Genomic DNA, 17,317 nt, shown 5'->3' with positions numbered 1-17,317 from the left:
TCTGACAGGATCACTAGACTGTGATGGTGACTTTACACTGAACAACTCAAACAAGTTTTTAAAAACAGAATTCATTCACTCCATACTGCAATTTGGAGTAAACTCAAATGAACTGCATCTTTGACTTCCATACTGTATACATGGAGTACAGTTGGACCCCACACCTCTCTGCTTGTGTGGGATATTTTGGTGCTCAGTCCCCCCCCATCCCCCCCTGGTGGGTTCATCTTCTCCTGACACAATTGCAGCTTAAAACCAAGGTGGTTCGTTCGAGTCATAACTCTTCTGCAGGCGTTTGGTGGATTGCATTAATAGAGGACTACTTTGTTGTAGGTTTCAGTATTTTTAGGACATTTCATTTGAGACTTTCAGTAGGAAATGATGTATTCTGGAATGATTTTCTTCTGCCGTTTCTATGATGTTAGCTCCTCCGCTGTAACCACAGGAGATTTTAAAAGTTGAGTGTCATCTCGTGTTTTTCATTCTCTATTGGTATTCATGTACCTCCTCCTCAGCTGTCGTGGTCTCCGGTGGGTATCTGCTTACTTGAGCCGAGTTGGACTGTGTCAAGAAGAGCTTCCTTGCGAACAGAGCTACAGAGGTGAAAACAGGAAGCAGCAGCAGAAAGGAAAAGCCAGGCTGAGACCATGTGTCTGGAGTGCCTCTGGTGATTCTGTGTCCCAGCACTATCTCAGAGGAGGAGGGAGAGTGGGAGTGTAAATGTGTGAGAGAGAGAGAGAGTGAGTGTGAGTGTGTGTGTGTGTGTGTGTGTGTGTGTGTGTGTGTGTGTGTGTGTGTGTGTGTGTGTGTGTGTGTGTGTGTGTGTGAGAGGGAGAAAAGAAGACTGTGAAGAATAAGGGGTCAGTCCAGGGATTGTCCTCGAAAGGAGAGGAGCTATTTCTGCGTGTGTGTGTGAGAGAGAGAGAGAGAGGAATGAGTGTGTGTGTTGTGTTTGCTTGTGTACTTATGGTTAGGATTTTTGTTTCACCCTGTACTCAGAGGACAAAACGACAACCAGCCACCGCCATGAGCCGGACCACCTTCTTTGAGGTAAGTCAGTGTACAGTACGACTGACACTTGATTTACTGACATTCTCTGATTGTAAAGATTACAGCAAGAGACTTCTTCGAGCAATAAGAGGTTGGACAGAATCTGTGAAATCCTTAATGAGACTGAATGAATAATTTCTTTTTCATTTGCTGTTTTTAAGAATCAGGGAAGTTTCTGAAGTCCTGGTTTCCGTGCCAGATAAACTCAAAGCGGGGGCCGTTTTCGTGACTCAGTCTCGTCTCGCGGGCCTGACGAGCACTAACGAAGAAGTAGACAAGTAATTTGCTGTAAGTGCAGCGGGCCTATGAACTCCAGTTAATTACAACATGCTCTGGGATGTGTGCCATGCTCTCAGTTGCTGTTGCAGAAAGGCTGTAAGCCAAATTAGTAAATATTTAAAAGGCTCATGAGGATGATGTACGCTTTCTCAAGTCTGAGCACAGGAAAAAGTGCCGGCTGTTAATTTTTTTTTTTACAATGAAGTAAGTGAACTTGTTTCCAAAAGCTAAGCTTGTAATTAAACTAAGGATGATCATTTCAAGCACGAATACTCTATTTGACTACTATTTGAAGACCACTGCCCACAAACACGCATAAAGAGAAGGAGACTCACTCATGTCGTAAACTCAGGCTGAACTAATAATAACAAACTCTGAAAACCCTGCTGATGAGAAGCTCGTCTTTAGCTTCTTTTCTGAGATGATCTTTACTCTGCACATCTAACATCAATCTCACTTGTCGTAATGACAGCTGGCCACTGACTGAAATCTTTGGATGGACAATCTGCTCAGTGCTTCCCTCTCAAACGACTGTATATTCTTGGTAGACTTGCGATACGCTGGCTTTCCACAGCAAAGTTTTCACTGCACCTCATTTTACTGTTGTGAAGGAGTTCCACACTGAACATTTTTTCTGCAACGGTAGTCGTCTTTGCACGTTTCTGCTTTTTGTACCGTTGCATCTAATCTCACAGCACCACGTACGTTTTACCAACACCTGGTAGTGACGGGTTCTTTTCCTCTCTTTAAGCTAAGCTAATAACCCTCATTATGACTGTGTCACATATAAGCCAAACCATGATCTTTTCCTAAATGTAACCATGTGGTTTTTGGTGGCTAAATCGAAAGCATTTTGTGTTCATCTGAGACACACCAGCAGCATTTGACAACCCACGGGATAAGAACGGGTTTGATGTCTTTAGTACTTCCTTGTAGCAATTAATGAAACACCAGGAAACCGAGGCTTTCTTTTGAGCACCAGCAGCCTCGTCTTAGCCGACTGTCATTAAGGTTTCTTTATTCTCACATCCTGGACTTTTTGTAAATGTGCACCGGGTCAGATGCCCTTGGAAAATTTGGAAACTGATAACTAGTTCGTTGATTACTTTTTTAATTGAAAGAGAAATTCAGTTTCGTAAGTGAAAGTAAAAAGCACAATGATGTTATACTGAGCAGCCATCTGCAGCTAATAAGCTTCAACAGTATCATGCTCGGTGTCTACAGTAATGACCCCCGTGCTTCATGATCAGCCATGATTCACCTGCGTTCACATTAAGAGGAGCTATTATGGTTAAGAGACGAGTCCAGTTGGTTTCAATATTAAAGCAAGATATGTCCAAATCTAGCCAGCATAGAAAGATAAGTGTTCATTTGAAAATTCACCTGACATCCACAAAGCCCTCACAAGCACGTACATGCTGCGTATGACCTGCGCTGTCAACAGTGCCCCGTATGCCCATGAGAGGACCGGGGAATCCGATAATCACATTTACAAGGGCACAGCACGACTGTTTCACAACACGCGGCCCTTGCGGCCCCCCTGGATGTCCTCGCAGACACAGCAACATGTGCCACGAGGATGCAGCCGGGGAGGTTGGCGGACGGAAAGCAAAACAAACCCATTTCCCAGGCCGCCCTCCACTCAGACGTCAGCATGCTCCGATCCCGCAAAGCATGAACTCACACTGCAGAGAGTGACGATGAAACACAGTTTTATACGTAGAACAGTGAAACGTTTTACTTAAACCCTCGCTGCACCGGCAGACTGTTTAGATCGGACTTATGTTTTGGTTTTTTTTTTTAACTACGCAAACAGCAGAAGGTATCTACAGTATGTGGAGCGTTCCCTCGCTCTCTTCTCTCAACTGTGCACTCAGCAAATCTTTAGATGTCCATTAGTGGGTTATTACACCGTCCAGGAAAGGACCCAATTTAGCAAGACAGCTCTGCTGAGCAGCACAGTATGGAGTGCTTTCAGGGCAAATTGTGAGCCCACCCAGCTTCCTCCTTGCATATGCTGTACATCACCACTGACACGGTCTAATTAAGATGGGGGAAAAAAATGTGTGCAAGACAGCAACACAATTCTCTTTTTTGTCTAACAACCTCAAGCATCCACATTACTCAGACAGAGATCACTGTACTTAATAAGGGAAACCAAACTGGACACGCTTAGGGAGGTCGAAGAACGTCAAATGAGGTTATATTTTCATTGTTTTAATTGTAGTTTGCTCAAGAAATTTAATCGAGTTGCTGTGTGTGTTTTGTACAATCAAACTTTCTATCCAGATGTTTATATTTTATTCAAAGGGGCTCTGATTTCATTTCATGTTTTTACAATAATGGCTACATGTCCAACAGTACCTATTTTGCATTTGTGAGTAAATGCATTGTGTGTTAAGGCAGCTGGAAGTGGGAAAGTTCCCATTTGGGAATGTCCCACTTCCCAGTTGAAAGTGTTCACAAACAGGCAACATGGCAGCCAGAAGAGTGACAAACCACCTCGTCATCGTCCCTATAAACCAACACAGAGACTCAATGAAGCTCAGGAGGTCAATATCATTTATACACGACATATCTACACCTTGTGAAGTACTGTCATTTAAACCTCTAACAGCTCGCAAACTAGGTAGGCTAGCCAAACCAGGTCTGGCGCCTTCCTCCCATTTTCAGAGCACGTACATTTCTTCCTTCAACCACAAACACTGACATTTCAAGTGATGTCAAATCTACTCTCAAAAACCTCCCACTTTCTTTTGGGATGCTCCCAGTTCGTCAGGCAATCAGGTGTATTTTGCCACTTGAAAGTTGAACTTCCCCACTTCCCAGTTGCTCACAAAGGCACCATAAGGATCAGGAATGGTCTAAACATGGCGGCCTGTACGATGACTACAGCTAACGCATCTATGCAGGCACAACTCACAATACACTGAAAACACAAGAGTTCCTCACCCACAGCAACACAGTTGTAGCTCCCCACCGTAACTATGCACCCGATTTGTCTCTGCAACTTCTTTCTGTTCCCCAAAAATCTGTTACAAACATTGATGTACGCTTTCTGCTCCAGTTTCAGGTGCACGATCAAATTGCAAATGTACCCATAATGCTGTTAACAAAAACGTGTGCAACTCAGGTGCCGTTATTGATCAAGCAATTAATTACGCAAGAAGGTTACAGCTTCCTCCTGCTGCATGCACTGGGCACCTTTCACACACAACAGGAGCAGTCTGGGAACCATTTGATTGGCCTTTGTATTTAAATCATATTAATGTCATTACAGAGAGCAAAAAAGATAAGTGCTACTGGCTATTCAAAACCTGTATAAGAAAAGTAGAGAAGAAATCTTGCATTTAACAGTGGTTCATCTTATTCTTTCTTTAGGTGGAGGTTCTCGATGCCAAGACAAGGGAGCAGCTTAGTTTTTTAGATAAGGTATGCTGACACATTGGCTTTAGGTTTGAATGAAAAATCTGTGAATTAAATAAGTACAGAACTATTTCAAACCCCTGAGCATGCAGTTGTGTTTCCGTTTCCTGTTTTGGTTTTGTTGGATTCTTTGTGATTGCCACAATAATTTAACATAAAGCTCTGTTGGTTCGAACAATATTTTTATTTATTTTTTTGTGTTTCTGAGTGTATGATGACTGTAAGCTTTAAGCGGTTCTGCATCAAGGTTACATACTCTGTGTTTGCATTGTATCCAGGTGGAGCCTCGCTCAACAATAGGAGACATAAAGAGCCTTTTCCACAAATCATGTGAGTGGTTTTAATTCAAATCAAATCAGTCAGTTTGGTCTTGTTTTAATATATTGAGCAGAAGTTTTGGCCTTTATGTTTCATCTTGATCCCTGACAATAAAATCCTGTTTCATACAATGGTTCACTTGTGTAAAACTGCAGGATCTGTGCACTCGGTTTATTATTCAATTATCAATTTACTGTTATACTGTTGTTTTAGTTTTTTACATCTTTCATTGCATATTTACTGTTCCTGTAGGGTAAAACTGGACGTCATTTGGTTAAATGGTGATTAACACACTTGCTATGCTGTTGAGGGAAACATCTCATCGTACTTCATATCACATCTCCTCCCTGGAGAGATGTGCCGCTAAAAAGCAATTTCTTATTTACTCCTCCGAAGCCGACAGTTGTTCTGTCAGCATTGTGTGTCTGGTCAGAAAAGTTACCAAATGTTTGCCAAGCCTGAGGCCATCAGCAGCCATCAGAGCAGCCGAGCCCAACATTATTCCATTGTGATCAATTATCATCGGGCCTGAGGCCAAAAAAACTGAGTGCGATGCCAGCTCTGTCCAACTTTATATATATATGTGTGTGTGTGTGTGTGTGTGTGTGTGTGTGTGTGTGTGTGTGTGTGTGTGTGTGTGTGTGTGTGTGTGTGTTTGATCTGCTCAGATCCTCACTGGTATCCAGCACGACAGGCCCTGAGACTTGATCCCAGTAAGTAGTAGTTATAATTACATAATTGCAGAGTGGTAACTATTCACTGTTTGATACTGGTGACAATATTTGGACTTCATTACCCCACAAACAGTGTGAGGACACGTCGGTCCAGACCAGACAGCATTGTTAACCATCCAGTCTGTGACGCTCTACACAAAAATATAAAAGAGCGGCATTCAAGTGTGGGATGAGGGCTCCCGCGCTAGTATTTAGGTCAGTTTATGTTTCAGCTTTAAGTTTGTAATGAGTCTCATTATGCGAGAACCTTACATATCCAGGATATGTGATGCTTATCATCTAGGTGGACATATATTGCTATATGATCATTATTAGAGCAGTAAAATGAAGTCCAAATGGGCATGAGGTTGTTTAAAGTTCTTTCGAATACAAATGGCTGAGGCCAGTTAGCTTCTGTTGTTTACAAAGGCTCCACTATTGTAAAAGATAGGGATGCATGATTAATCGTATTAAAAACGCGATCTGGATTCGTACCTCTATGCGATCTTATTTCTAAATGACAACATTTTCATTCGAGACATCAGTTGACGATGCAGCATTGCGCTAAATGAGGTCTCGAAAAAAAAAAAACATTTTACAAATGCCCTTCAATTCACAAATAAAACACAGTTTGGTTTGCAAATACAAACACACCATCAGCAAACCGAAGCATTTTGTCTTGCAAATACAAAACACACCTACAAACAAATACACTACGTACTTGGAATCATCCAGCAGAGACAAATACAGCATGTATTACAAATTACAAAAAAACATTATCCCACAAAGACAAAAAAAATACCTTGTGACTTTCCAGTGTCAATTTGGTGAAGATTTTCTGAAGAGTAATTCACCCTCCAATACAGCAGATGGTGCCGTTAGTCATTTTAAACTTGCTGGATTGCATTTTCAGCCTGAATTAAAACAGTAAAGCCAAATACATTCATTGATTTACGACCTTGCAGGTCTTTGGTTTTGAACAGGCTTTGAGAGCCGCTAAAAATTACAGGAGGAGAAATTTAGTTAAAAGCTATTTGGGTCAGTTCCCCCTGAGGATGTTCTAAAAACGCCATCCAATTACTAAAGCCCGATCAGTGGCTGTGGCCCAATGAGCTTCCAGGTAGAGAGAACACGTACTGAATACCTGCAACATCACTTTAAACCACAACACTCACTGTCTATTAAGTTTATATGCAACTAAACACACAACACTATGAATATTTCTGCCGCTCCTCAACTCTGCAGAGGCAGCCTCATCCACTGGGCAATCAAAATATCTGACAGTATCGCTATAGATTTTGCTGAATAGACATTTTCTTTTCTTCTTTTCAGAGGGAAAATTGCTCAGAGATGATGAAATCTTACAGAATCTACCTGTTGGGACCACTGCCACCATGTACTTTAAAGATCTCGGTCCACAGTTAGGTTGGACTATGGTAAGAAAACTTTCTAAACTACCAATATAATATATGAATTCTAGATGGAAAATAAATCAGTGTCTGTAATCAGGGTCAACTGAAATCATATTTTTCCTGATAAACCTGCTACATAATGTTGCCGTTAAATTTGCATCTAAATCTTTTACTTTGTTGTTTTTGTCTTCGTTGTATTTTTCTGTTCTTCTGTTCTCAGGTGTTTCTTGCAGAGTATATTGGACCCCTCCTCACCTACCTCCTCTTCTATTTTAGACTACCGTACATTTACTCACACACACACGCCTTTACCTCCAGTCCCTATCCTGTTGTCACGTAAGTGGGAAATCAAATATAACACACGTACAAGCTTATGACGCTAAGCATCTACTAAACATGCTGCCTACTGAGCATGAGATTAATTTATTATCTTCTGTATTCGCTGTAATGCCTCATTACAGATGGACTTTACATGTATTTAGTAAGGACTTAGTCTCAGTTGAATGAAATCAGGATAAGTAACTGCATTATGTCACATCAGTGCTTCTACCAAAATGGCATTGTTATTAATAAAATGTACATCATAGGCTGCTATGATGGTTGAGACAGTTACTTTTATTCATTCATTCATTTATTTCTATAATCCGATTTTCTGTTGCAACCACAAAGACCTTTTTACACCCTAGAAATGGGGGATTGCAACTCATGTCATCTGCAATCTTTTAATATGCACACTATCATGACTCCACACAACATATTCAAACCTCCCTTATATCTAGTTTTTGTCATTTTGTCCCTGCAGTTGTTCAGTAGTTGCAACATAACAGCAGAGAGTTCAAAGTCCGTTTTTAAAATAATCAAACTACAATACCATTGGACCATGCAACAGTAGCCTGTTTATATTGTCATCATCCACACAACAAATACAGTGTTACTGTAGCCGAAGACAACACACACACACACACACACACACACACACACACACACACACAGTGGCGACTGTTGACTTCTTCAACCGGGTCTGCTTTTACATTGAACCTCTCCATCAAACGGCACACACACACTCGCATATAAAAACACGCACCGGAGGAGCCCACTCACCGGTGGATGGCACATCTGTTGTTGTGGGTCATGGCTGAAGCATCCATGATGTCCTGCTGAATTCAGACCACGTGTCCACGGTGTTTACGTCCGTCCAGGTGCAGGCTCCAGGCGGAGCTGCTGATCAAGATGTGCGCAATCAAAACAAAATGCATGATCTGACAAAATGAACGTTTTAGCAGTCTGTACTTCTTGGTCCATTGCTGGCTGACTGGATGATGTCAGAAAGGTGCAGAGGAGGGGAGATGGTGCAGGTGCAGTTGCAGGTGCTGCTGCTGGACACGTTGCATTCACCTGTTTTTAATCACCTGGATCCTCACCGCAGTCATGACAGCCGACATGCTCGTGATCCTCACTGTTGCTCTGCTCCTTCATGTTGTCCACTCCGTTGTTGAAGACAGCGGGCTCGTCCTTCTCCGTTACAGTCGCTGACACACTAGAAACTTTTCAGGTTTAGATCTGTGCTCCACGTGAGTTCACCAGCGAGCGACATTGGCCAAGTGCACCACCGACACGCGACCCTTGACCAACGGCCCTTTGTAAGCTCTCGCGAGACTTACCACCACGATTTTATGTAGCACTTGCTAAAAGGTATTAATATAATTATTCTCCAGAATTATCAGTATCATCAAATAAAAGTCAAATGTATTTATTATCTATATACCTAATATCTATCTATATACCTAGATATATTAATTTAATTATATAAACATATGGATACATACAGTGGTGCGAAAAAGTGTTTGCCCTCTTCCTGATTTCTTTGCATGTCTGTCACACTTAAATGTTTCAGGTCATCAAACAAATGTAAATATTAATCAAAGATAACACAAGTAAACACAAAATGCAGTTTTTAAATGAAGGTTTTTATTATTAAGGGAGAACAAAGATCCAAACCCGCATGGCCCTGTGTGAAAAAGTGTTTGCCCCCTAAACCTAATAACCGGTTGGGCCACCCTTAGCAGCAACAACTGCAATCAAGCGTTTGCGATAACTTGCAATGAGTCTTTTACAGCTGTGGAGGAATGTTGGCTGACTCATTTTTACAGAGTTGTTGTAATTCAGCCACATTGGAGGGTTTTCGAGCACCAACCGCCTTTTTAAGGTCACGCCACAGCATCTCAATAGGATTCAGGTCAGGACTTTGACTAGGCCACTCCAAAGTCTTCATTTTGTTTTTCTTCAGCCATTCAGAGGTGGACTTGCTGGTGTGTTTTGGATCATTGTCCTGCTGCAGAACCCAAGTTGGCTTCAGCTTGAGGTCACGGAACAGATGGCCGGACATTATCCTTCAGGATGTTTTGGTAGACGGTAGAATTCATGGTTCCATTTATCACAGCAAGTCTTCCAGGTCCTGAAGCAGCAGAACAGCCCCAGACCGTCACACTACCACCACCGTATTTTACTGTTGGTATGATGTTCTTTTTCTGAAATGCGGTGTTACTTTTACGCCAGATGTAACGGGACACACACCTTCCAAAAAGTTCAACTTTTGTCTTGTCAGTCCACAGAGTATTTTCCCAAAAGTCTTGGGGATCATCAAGATGTTTTCTGGCAAAAATGAGACGAGCCTTCATGTTCTTTTTGCTCAGCGGTGGTTTTGGTCTTGGAACTCTGCCATGCAGACCATTTTAGCCCAGTCTCTTTCTTATGGTGGAGTCATGAACACTGACCTTAACTGAGGCAAGTGAGGCCTGCAGTTCTTTGGATGTTGTTGTGGGGTCTCTTGTGACCTCTCGGATGAGTCGTCGCTGCTCTCTTGGGGTAATTTTGGTCGGCCGGCCACTCCTGGGAAGGTTAATTTCTCCATTTGTGGATAATGGCTCTCACTGTGGTCCGCTGGAGTCCCAAAGCTTTAGAAATGGCTTTAGAACCTTTTCCAGACCGATAGATCTCAATTACTTTCTTTCTCATTTGTTCCTGAATTTCTTTGGATCTCGGCATGATGTCTATCTTTTGAGGATCTTTTGGTCTACTTCACTTTGTCAGGCAGGTCCTATTTAAGTGATTTCTTGATTGAGAACAGGTGTGGTAGTAATCAGGCCTGGGTGTGGCTAGAGAAATTGAACTCAGGTGTGATAAACCCCAGTTAAGTTATGTTTTAACAGGAGGGGGCAAACACCTTTTCACACAGGGCCATGTGGGTTTGGATTTTTTTTTTTCTCCCTTAATAATAAAAACCTTCATTTAAAAACTGCATTTTGTGTTTACTTGTGTTATCTTTGACTAATATTTAAATTTGTTTGATGATCTGAAACATTTAAGTGTGACAGACATGCAAAAAAATTGGAAATCAGGAAGGGGGCAAACACATTTTCACACCACTGTACATACATACTTACACACATACAACTTGTTTTTCTGCAGCAACCCAGTTTGGATCAATTACATTTCATCTTTTCTCATCTCAAATTTGACATCCGCCAAAATAAAGAAGCACAACAGCATCAGAAACTAAGTTCCATGTATGCAGCTGTTCCTCTGACCTCATCCCTCCTCTGTGTCGCTCAGACTCGCCTGTGTCTGTCATACCCTGCACTATTTGAAGAGGTTGATAGAGACTATCTTTGTGCATCGTTTCTCCCACGGGACCATGCCTCTCAGGACCATAGTCAAGGTGAGGACGTGGCTCACCTTGAAAAGAAGAGCCTCTGATTTTGAGCTCGGTTCTTTCACAACGTGTGGCCTCATTTGCCAGCTGTTTTTAATGTTTATATATGGGGACAAGTATATTGCATGGATCATTACCGTATTGCCACGTGCCAATTCACATCCTTAGATGGGCCTTTAATGAACAAAAACCCAACAATACCATAAAGTAACATAAAACCAGAGCAGAAAACTAATGCAGAATATTGTTTATCTTTACGCAGTACAATGTCTTTATGCCGAGTTATTCCAGTGATTTATTTAAAGTAGTTCAAGCAATAATTTGTACATTTTAATATTTCTGTGTTTCTTTTTTTTTTTTTTTTTTTTTTCAGCATTGTGCCTATTACTGGTGTTTCTCAGCTTGGTTGGCCTATCATATCAACCACCCTCTTTATACACCTCCGTGTAAGTAGGTCTATGGGTGCACGCACACACACACACACACACACACACACGCACGCACGCACACACACACACAGGGGGCCGGGGGGGTGTTTTAAGCAGCATATCAATACCAGACTCTCTCTCTTCACAGCATATGGAGAACTACAAGTCAACTATGCACTAGTTATGTTTGTGGTACGTATGCTGATATTCACGGTGGATCAACAATAATTCAGCCCCCTGACTTGTTCATTTCTGCTGTAGATATGTGAACTGGGCAACTTCTCCATTCATTTGACTCTGAATAATCTCAAAGCAGAGGGTGAGTTGCTGAGCGTTGATCTGTTCACTTGCAAAGTCTTTGAAAAAGGAGTATTTTACAGATTCTGATATGAAATTATACCATTCACTTGTCCCCGAATGATCATTTCATAAGTACGTAGTGCTATTTTTGTTGATCCACCATGGAAATATGATGAGTGTCTACAGTACATGATTGTCACTGAGAGGAATGCTACACAAAATAAATATTACACAATCTTTTCTTTCTCTTCACAAACTTGGCAGGGTCAAATGTCAGAAAGTTTCCTATGCCAACGAAGAACCCCTTCACATGGCTGTTTTTCTTTGTATCCTGTCCAAATTACACATATGAGGTAACACAAACGATGTACAGCAATTCATCATGGTTGTGAATATCTCACCCGCTTGTGTATTCACCCCCTCTGTCTCTGCACACTTGCCATGTACTGTAGGTTGGAGCTTGGGTGAGCTTCACCATCATGACCCAGTGTCTGCCAGGTACGCTCTGTTGTGTATTAACATAGCTGACATGAATCTGTAATGACACCACTTACAGTTGAGTGTGGACTGCAGGGTTGCATGTGTGATTCTTTTTTTTGTCTTCCAGTGGCGTTTTACACATTACTGGGCTTCATTCAGATGACCATCTGGGCCAAAGGGAAGCACAGAGCGTACAGCAGGGAGTTCAAGGACTATCCCAGCCTCCGGGTCGCCATCATCCCCCTGATTCTCTGACAGTGGTTGAAACCTATAGAGGGGTGTAAACAAAGAAGTTTGCTGCTGCTGAATCCAACTATGCATTTATTTTTTTTTAACGAATGAATGAGCTGAGAAATGTAGGAATAAGCGATGTTGGCATTATTTGGTTTTAACCCGTCTACGGTTTTAACGCTGCGTTTATGCTGCCTTCATGAGCAACTGGGAAGTAGGAAAGTTCAAACCTCCGACTTGGAAAATACACCTCAACGCCTGCCAAACTGAAAATATCACACTAGGAAAGTGGGAGGTTTTTAAGACCTCCACAAAGAAGATTTTATGTCACATGACAAGGCGGCGTTTGTGGAAAAAACTTAAAAAGTAAGAGGAACCAGCCAGATGTGGTTAGCTTAGCTTTGTTTGCCAGCTGTGATAAATGTTAAAAACAGAAATACATCACAACATAGAAATTAAGTGTTGACCTCCTGAGCTTTACTTCCTCTCTGTGTTGGTTTATTTGAACAATAACAAGGTTGTTTTTTCACTTTTCTGTACTCTTGACAGCAAAATTGATCACATTTTCTAGAGGCAGCTATGTTGCCTGTTTGTGAACGCGCTCAACTCGGAAGCGGGACGTTCCCGAGGGAACATTTTCCCAATTCCCAGCTGCCTGAACGTTTGATTTGGCATTGTGATAGAAGTTGGAAATTAGATTAGATCGATCTTCATTGCTGTCATATTCTCTATGCTTTGATAACATTTGTCACAACATTAGATTTTCTCTTTTTGGCTCCTCATATATTGAATAAAGGCTGGACGATGTTGCATTTTAAAGCTTATATTCAAATGCTGGATTAATATCCAACAGGTTTTGTTTTTCAGTTACAAAAATTCTCATGGTTCAAGTGAACATACACTTCGTCATAATAAAGTGCCTGTAGAAGCAAACTAATGCATTTAAAATGTCATGGCATCTATTTAAGAGTGCAACATCACTTGTAAGCTCTCAGGAGGAATGCTGATAAAGCAGATGTTCAATTACATTAATATTAAGCTTTTCAGACTCAAAGACAGTTTCCTTCAGAGGAATGGAAACTTCACTGTTAAAATGTAACCCACAACATTGATGTGTAAAGGCCTCATAGGGTCGTCAGTGCCACCTGCTGTGGTTCTCTAGTCCATACTGTCTAATCTCAGGTTTTATTGAACTGTTTTTGTTCATAAAAGTGAATATAAGGTCAAATATGAGGTATGTTTGAATAAAGGTCAATGTCTTAAAGAAAAATGAGAGTTTATTTGACAAATGCTCCTTATAGAAACATCACTTTTATGACATTGTGTCATCCAAATACAAGTACTGTATATGATAAAGCGCAAAGGATAGAACAAAAGGTTTATGGCATTAAAATATGACATGGTGTCGAAATGAATTTAACTGCAGCAGAAGGATTTTTCTAACAACTATCAGCTGGATTGCATTGAATCTTTGCGATGCTTCGATTAATGCTGCATCAATAAAGTGCTGCCGCTACGCTTCTACGAGTGCTTCATTTTTATTTCAAGAAGGCAATAAAAAGATAATCTTGCTTGGCAACTGAAGCAAAAAGGATCTATGCTTATTTTCTTTTACAAGTTAACATGTGATGAATCAAAGTCACGGACTTTGTCTTGTTTCTAAATCTGTTTCATTTAGTTTGCAAGGCCTACGAGGTGAGCAGAACGTGGAACATACAGCAGGCACACAAATGCTCCACACTTTCCAAATTCAAAGCCCGCTAACCCTGTTTACTGCAAAAGCAAAGTAGGGCATGTGCAGTATTGCCGCATGTCAAATCAATCAAAGGGGCCACCACCTTCAGCCTTAATTGTAAAGTCTATTGCATACAAACAATCAACTTCCCCGTTCTAAAGGCTCCTTCCATCGTGGATTAAATACGCAGACTTCTTTTTGCTGGAGGACACAACCCATCCATCCTCTGTGGTTTTTAGTATCCCAAACTTGACGCACCTGTCGCCGGTCTCTATCAGGCTACCGGTGACGACACTATTCTTCTGTACACTGTCTCAAACAAGGAAACGGAGGCTCCGTTTCTGCCGACTAGCTTTCAGTCCTCCGACGTGCACGCATCCTTAGGCCTTCGAATGTGGCGGCCTTCGTCATGTAAACGGACAGCTCTGTTCCAGCTGAGCTCAGAGAGGGGAAGTTCACTTCCTCAAAGACTTCCAGGGTGCGTCTTCCACAGGTCGCTGTGCTCCTGCAGCTTTAGGATGCAGTACAATGTTGTCGTCCTCTCTTGACTGCTGCTTGGCAAAATTCACAAACACCTGCGAGGACATAGAAACATGAACATGAAGGCTTGTTTAAAGAAGCAGATTGACATGCAGCTCAGTGTTTTTCTGTCATTTTGACCGTAAATAAAGAACAAAATGAAAGATGGTTAAAATCAGATAGGACAGATGTAAGCCTTCCTCCTCGATGCTCCTTTACCTGGTCCAGAGTTGTCTGTGACACAGAGTAGTCCTCTATGTTGAGCTGGTTTTTGTGAGACAGGACTACTTGAAAGATCTTGGCCAGGGAGGAAGAGGGGATCTTGTACTGCAGAGTGTTGTGGTGTTTCTCTCTCTGGATGCAGCCGGGGAAAGTGCTGTCCATGAAAGCTTCAGCAGGGTTCAGGTCTGGGACACAACCGGGTTTAGCTGCCCTGATCTTCATGGTCACCACGTAGCCGTCGCCATATCTAGATCAGCATTTTCAAACAATGGTTGGTTGAGTTTGTACTTACGTTTTGGAGTATTTTGTAACAACAATATGAAATAAAGGAAATGGACCAACTTGTATTTGAGATGCTGAATGGTTCCCAAACACTTCAAGGATCCATTGACCATAATGGCTAAGCGGGTACACAGCGCCTCACATTCCTCCATACTGGGAAGACCAAATCATAACAGTTAATTCTACGCTCGCAAAGACACATGCATGTGTGCGCACACACATATACAGTAGGGTTGGGTATTTCAAGCAAAACTACTATTTGAAATTTGCTCTGAACGATTCAATTTTTCTTTGAATATTCCGCCATCTTCTGACGGGAATAACGCATTACAACCAGGCGCTGGGGACAACAGGGGAAAAAAGGAAGAACGGAAGTCGCATGTACTAATTGATTCGTCGTTAAAACGACTAATCGAATATTCATAATTCGTGACCCATCCCTAAAAATAGTTATATATGTAGTTTACCAGTGTGACGTGAGGACCACAGCTCGTCTGTCCTGGATAACACTCATGATGGAGTTCCACAGAAAGCGTCTGGAGAGAGGGTCCATACCTGTAGTGGGCTCATCCTAAAGGAAAGTTACAATAAACACTTTAAGATAAACGCAAAAGCAGTTTTTCAGTCCTAATTCCCGTAATCCAACCCAGCACCAGTGTTGGCCTCACCAGCAGCACCAGAGCAGGACAGCCGATCATGGCGATCGCTGTGGAGAGTTTCCTCCGGTTCCCTCCACTGTAGGTCCCGGCGCTTCGACCTGCATACTCTGAGAGACCCAGCTTCTGGATGGCCCAGTCTGCAACCTGAGTGTGAGGAGGGTAAAGGGCTTTGTGTTATAATAAAAGAAAGTAGGAAGTAGATTTATTTTCTTTCAAGAATAGAAAATGTGCCTAACGATAAAACACAATAAACTTGGGAGGCATTCTAAAAGCAGTCAGCAGAGTGGAGAGATTGTAAGTCTAAAAGAGTACAAGTCTCCTTTTGTCTTGAGGCTGGAGTGAGAAGCAGAAAATAAACCTTGATCAGAGGATCAGATTTCTGCAGCCTGTCCATGCAAGGCTCTACACGTAACAATCTTGACCTGATTCTGAGTTTGATGGGAGTTCACGGTAAGGAAATCCGGATTGGAGTTGCATTAGTCCATTTATAGGATTTGGTTAGGAACTTAGCTGGAGCATTTTGCACCAGCTGTGTGAGCATCAGGGATGTCTTGTAGGACAGGAGGAAAGGGAATTACAGTAATTAAGCCGGGAGGAAATGAACAGGTGTATAATCATTTCTAACTCAGCTACTGACACACTGTAATACATTTAGCAGTTGTTCAGCAGGTAGAAACAGAACTGAGCCAAACAAATGCTGGTCAAGACTGTAGTTAGACTTTCTGCTTATGATCATCAAAAACAGCTCTCAGGATTATTTATTTCAGAAGCTGCCTCTCACCCTGCTGATCTCAGACTCTGGGACTCCTCGGAGGCGGGCATAGAGATGAAGATGTTCTCTGCCCGTCAGCAGCTCATCTATGGCATCGTACTGCGGGCAGTAACCCATGTTCTGGTGGACATCCAGGATATTGGTCAAAATGCTGCAAAGATAACGCAATGGAAACACAGTAAGACATGAGGAAGAGTTCTCTGTAATGTGCTTCTTAATATCTGACTAATAACCAACAACCTCTCATAAGACTTTAAATAAGTATTTGTTATAGAACTGATCCAGATTACAGTTACAGGAAGCCAATAATCTGGATTTAGTAAATTATTTCTATGCCTTAACATGTTGAAATTACAAAGATGAGATGGGTATCAAGCATTGTTTTTCACCTAGGATATAATTGAGAAGAATCTTTGTTTTAATATTAATATGGGTTCATTAACAACCTGTGACCAGCGACTGAGGCCTCCCCGGAGGTGACATCTATGTTTCCAGTCAACATCTTAAACGTTGTGGTCTTCCCTGCTCCATTTACGCCCAGAAGACCGAAGCACTGCCGATGATGAGGAGAAGAAAAAGCAAACAGTAAAGTTAACAGCTTGTTTCCGCTGAAAAGTAAATCAGTTCAAACTGTACAAACCTCTCCGGGTGATACTCCGATACAGACTCGGTCCACTGCGGGGATTATTGTTCCTGAGTACGTCTGCCAAGGCAAGAGGAGAACAAAATCCAAGTAATATAGTTGGTTTAAAATATTTTTCAAACATTAATCTCATTAT

The 17,317-nt window shown here is 41.8% G+C and overlaps 2 protein-coding genes across 2 annotated transcripts in view; one reads left to right on the top strand and one right to left on the bottom strand.

The window, feature by feature from the left end:
• Positions 1-839: 839 nt before the first annotated feature.
• On the top strand, positions 840-13,809 carry tecrl2a (trans-2,3-enoyl-CoA reductase-like 2a). The gene is made up of 13 exons (XM_069151388.1): positions 840-1,050; positions 4,711-4,761; positions 5,034-5,085; positions 5,742-5,786; positions 7,119-7,222; positions 7,419-7,534; positions 10,811-10,916; positions 11,284-11,356; positions 11,487-11,530; positions 11,600-11,657; positions 11,903-11,991; positions 12,091-12,136; positions 12,246-13,809. The coding sequence occupies exons 1-13, from the start codon at positions 934-936 to the stop codon at positions 12,371-12,373; spliced, it is 1,029 nt and encodes a 342-aa protein (XP_069007489.1). The 5' UTR covers positions 840-933; the 3' UTR covers positions 12,374-13,809.
• A 112-nt stretch (positions 13,810-13,921) lies between these two features.
• The window catches only part of abca4a (ATP-binding cassette, sub-family A (ABC1), member 4a), a 37,211-nt gene continuing 33,815 nt past the window's right edge, over positions 13,922-17,317 (bottom strand). The window contains exons 43-50 of the mRNA XM_069151387.1: positions 17,179-17,241; positions 16,985-17,091; positions 16,548-16,689; positions 15,776-15,910; positions 15,575-15,678; positions 15,168-15,260; positions 14,823-15,072; positions 13,922-14,659 (exon numbers count right to left, since the gene is read on the bottom strand). Coding sequence (XP_069007488.1) covers positions 14,540-14,659; positions 14,823-15,072; positions 15,168-15,260; positions 15,575-15,678; positions 15,776-15,910; positions 16,548-16,689; positions 16,985-17,091; positions 17,179-17,241 — 1,014 coding nt within the window. The 3' untranslated portion in view covers positions 13,922-14,539. The remainder of the gene's footprint in view (positions 14,660-14,822; positions 15,073-15,167; positions 15,261-15,574; positions 15,679-15,775; positions 15,911-16,547; positions 16,690-16,984; positions 17,092-17,178; positions 17,242-17,317) is intronic.

Source organism: Embiotoca jacksoni, unplaced genomic scaffold, assembly GCF_022577435.1.
Source record: "Embiotoca jacksoni isolate LCO1_2020_lvr unplaced genomic scaffold, fEmbJac1.0.p SCAF_17, whole genome shotgun sequence".
Lineage (NCBI taxonomy): Eukaryota > Metazoa > Chordata > Actinopteri > Embiotocidae > Embiotoca > Embiotoca jacksoni.
This window is presented reverse-complemented; position numbering and strand designations above follow the sequence as displayed.